The sequence below is a fragment of the Agrilus planipennis genome, unplaced genomic scaffold, assembly GCF_000699045.2.
Source record: "Agrilus planipennis isolate EAB-ADULT unplaced genomic scaffold, Apla_2.0 scaffold25, whole genome shotgun sequence".
In the NCBI taxonomy this organism is placed as follows: Eukaryota; Metazoa; Arthropoda; class Insecta; order Coleoptera; family Buprestidae; genus Agrilus; species Agrilus planipennis.
In genome coordinates, this window is record NW_020439112.1 from 218284 (window position 1) to 221427 (window position 3144).

A 3144-nucleotide genomic window follows, 5' to 3' on the forward strand; every position below is an offset into this window, starting at 1 on the left:
AGGTAATTTTACTTCTTTTTTTTTATTAATTAATTAATTATATTTCTTATTTTACAATAAAAAAATATAAATTTGCAGTGTTCGTCAATAATACTGCGTTTTTACGTAATTTATCAGTAATTTTTTATTAATTACGAATTAATTTATATTTACCAATGTTTTCCAATTATTGTTTTTTTTTAATGTAGCCCCAAAATAATACAATTTTGCTTAAATCGTTTTAAAAAGAATTTCAACTTTATTTTTTTCAAATATTTTAGATTAAATTTTGATTAATGGCACTTTCTACATTCATTGGTAAATATTTTTTGTTTGATTATAAAAAAAAAACTGATTGTTACCTATGCGATGCAAATTCTTTGAAGAGCAGGGACTATGTTACCAGATACATTAATAACTTTTGGTTATATTGCACTGACGTACAAAAATAAATTAATAAAGAGCCATTATTTACGCGTAATGTTCATAATAAATAATTGCTAATAACTATACGAAATTTTAGGGCCGTTTATAAGGACGGCAAACTATTGTATGCATACGTATATACATATATATCTTTATAGAAAGAAGGACGAAATAAAAGGAACGAGGAAATTTATAAACAAAAAAAATCAAAACACGTCAAGATGTTGAACATTACCTTTGAAAGCCAAGGAAGTCTATCAGACGGTCGTTCCAACTGTCCAGCCAATTATACAAAGGTCCATGGACGGGATCTTGGGTACCGTTTTTTATTTCCGCCTCTATGGGCATGTATTCTTCACCCCGGATGCAGAAGTAACTTTTTATGGGCCCCCTGCACATTGGACAACGATCTAATCTGTCGAAACAGCTTGCACAAATGCATGTATGTCTGAAAATAATATCATATATTGTACTGCCAAAAACATTTTTAATTATTATAAATAAAAAACAGTAGATATTTTAATATGTACCGTACCTGCAGGGTAATAGGGCCCTTGAAAGGGGGAAATACTGACAAACAACGCACAATTGTTCACCACTTGTATTCCAAATGGCTGTGTCGTCTCTCGTGGGACAAAGCAGCGTTCGTCCCATAGCATCTGGATGCCCGCCCCCTACAGGCTCTGCTACCGCTAATGGTATTTGACTATCTTCGTAATTGCCTGGATTGCCTGTAGCTAAGTACAGTTGCTTAAAGAAGAAAAAACCAAAATCAATCTTTATTAAAGTTACATCTTGTATTTTAGAGACTTCATTACATAAAATGTTTGGAAATGTGCTCATACAAAGTTTATTTGTTTTACCTTTAGGCAAGACAACTGTCCGTTGGCCTGTTTCAGATACTGAGCTAAAACACTGGTGGGCAGGGTGCAAACAGAATCTCTGATATGGACGACATTAATTAATGACACCTAAAAATAATTTAATTAAATGCCATGGGATAATAAATTAATGTTTCTAATATTAAGAAATAAATTGCAAAATCTATAAAGTTGACAAATTAATTTAAAAGAAACGTTTTCAAGAATAATTTAATACTTCTTTTGAAATCGTAACTATTAATTTTTAATTGACTACGAGAAATCTACAGTAATTAAATTGTTTTTTAATGTTTACCGTTTCATCGGGATGTATGGCTCCGGAGTCTTCAACTCTAATTAAAAAGATTACCAGGGGATAGCAAAGACGCGGCGGTGTACCTAGGTCTAATTGTGTATCTGGTAGGCTTAAAGTAAGTACCTCATCCGCATGTGGGTCTCTTCTGAAAAAAAAAATATATGCAATTATAAAATACAAACGGGTTGGAAATTCAATAATAAATCAATATATTTTCGTTTAAGTGAAAAAAATTGAAATAATATCTACAGCTCAAACCAAAAAAGGTAAATTAAATTGCTTGTGACCGAAATTAGTGTGATCGTTAACCAATTAACAAAAATTTAAACGTACGTGGAAGAAAAGCCCACTTGTTGATAATGTCCGTTTAAAAAAACGTTTTTGGAGAGTTCCTCTCTTAATGTGGTCCACGGTCTCCATAAGTTAATGTGCAACTCTCTTATATTCACACCCCAATACACCAGCATTTTATATCGGACTTGACTGGAAATCAAGCATAGCACTCCTGCAATTNCCCGAAAATTACTACAGGATGGTTTAGAAAAACAGCTAAAATTATTAGTTAACATAAAGAGCTTGCATTTTATTCGTGAAGAAATCCTCAAAGATAGTCTACCTCAAAATTGGAAAGACGTTTGTTTGGAAATGAATTTATCAGAAAATTTTAACATCTGGTCATATTACTTTGAAGGACTGATAACTACAAGAGCTGAAGAATTAGTCACTAAAAATATTTCTAAAATTATTGATGAACTTCAAGATCAAGCGGTTGAACTTTTTAAGGAAACTGAAAGTATTAAAAGCAGTTTAAATATTTGGGAAGAAAATGATGATTGCAGTAGTAGCGCGCAAGACGATGCAAACAAAATCAGTAATTTTAAAATGATATTAAAAAAAAAATAACTGTTAACATTACAAGATTTCAGCATTATTTATGAAAATGAAGGGCTACAATATCGGAATAATGAATCTTTGTCGGAATTTCGATTTTAAATTTTCTGAAATTAACGAGGAAGTCAATATGTACTTGTATAAAGTCAATGAAAAAAGGGAAATTTCTATAACCGAACATAATCAAATTTCTTTAGGCAAAGAGATCGTCGATAGAAGACGAATGGAACAACATATGAAAAAAGAATGCGAACAGAACATGGAAAGGTCCTTTTCTTCATATTTATTTTATGTACTTAGAAAATGAATTGTACATTACTTTCAGATTTATTAATTTTATGAGAGAAAATTTAAAATCCACAGAAGATACCAACAATGAATCAAAACGATTACTGATAGCTTCAAGACTTTTACAGGCAATGATCACTTTATGCCCCCATTTGAAGAATTGTTGCACAATTGATAATAATAGCAATTTATGGACTACCATTTGCGATAAATTCAATCAAAATAGTTTAGAACATTTACAATTGTGGGTTGATATTGCCACACACCAAAACAAAGTGACAATAGATTCGTTATTGGATATTTCAAATGTTTACAGCATGCTGGGTGTGTTACCAGTGCGTAATTGTTTCATTTAATTAAAAAATTTAATAACTATATAATATC

At 31.0% G+C, this 3144-nt stretch overlaps 2 protein-coding genes across 2 annotated transcripts in view; one reads left to right on the top strand and one right to left on the bottom strand.

Annotated features, from left to right (window-relative positions):
• Positions 1-3117, top strand: part of LOC108738060 (conserved oligomeric Golgi complex subunit 1-like) — an 8085-nt gene extending 4968 nt beyond the window's left edge. The window contains exons 6-8 of the mRNA XM_025977619.1: positions 2077-2452; positions 2508-2739; positions 2798-3117. Coding sequence (XP_025833404.1) covers positions 2077-2452; positions 2508-2739; positions 2798-3116 — 927 coding nt within the window. The 3' untranslated portion in view covers position 3117. The remainder of the gene's footprint in view (positions 1-2076; positions 2453-2507; positions 2740-2797) is intronic.
• On the bottom strand, positions 578-2084 carry LOC112903882 (cell growth regulator with RING finger domain protein 1-like). The gene is made up of 5 exons (XM_025977675.1): positions 1915-2084; positions 1582-1726; positions 1269-1376; positions 941-1155; positions 578-853 (listed from the first exon to the last, which is right to left on the bottom strand). The coding sequence occupies exons 1-5, from the start codon at positions 2046-2048 to the stop codon at positions 637-639; spliced, it is 819 nt and encodes a 272-aa protein (XP_025833460.1). The 5' UTR covers positions 2049-2084; the 3' UTR covers positions 578-636.
• Positions 3118-3144: the final 27 nt, after the last annotated feature.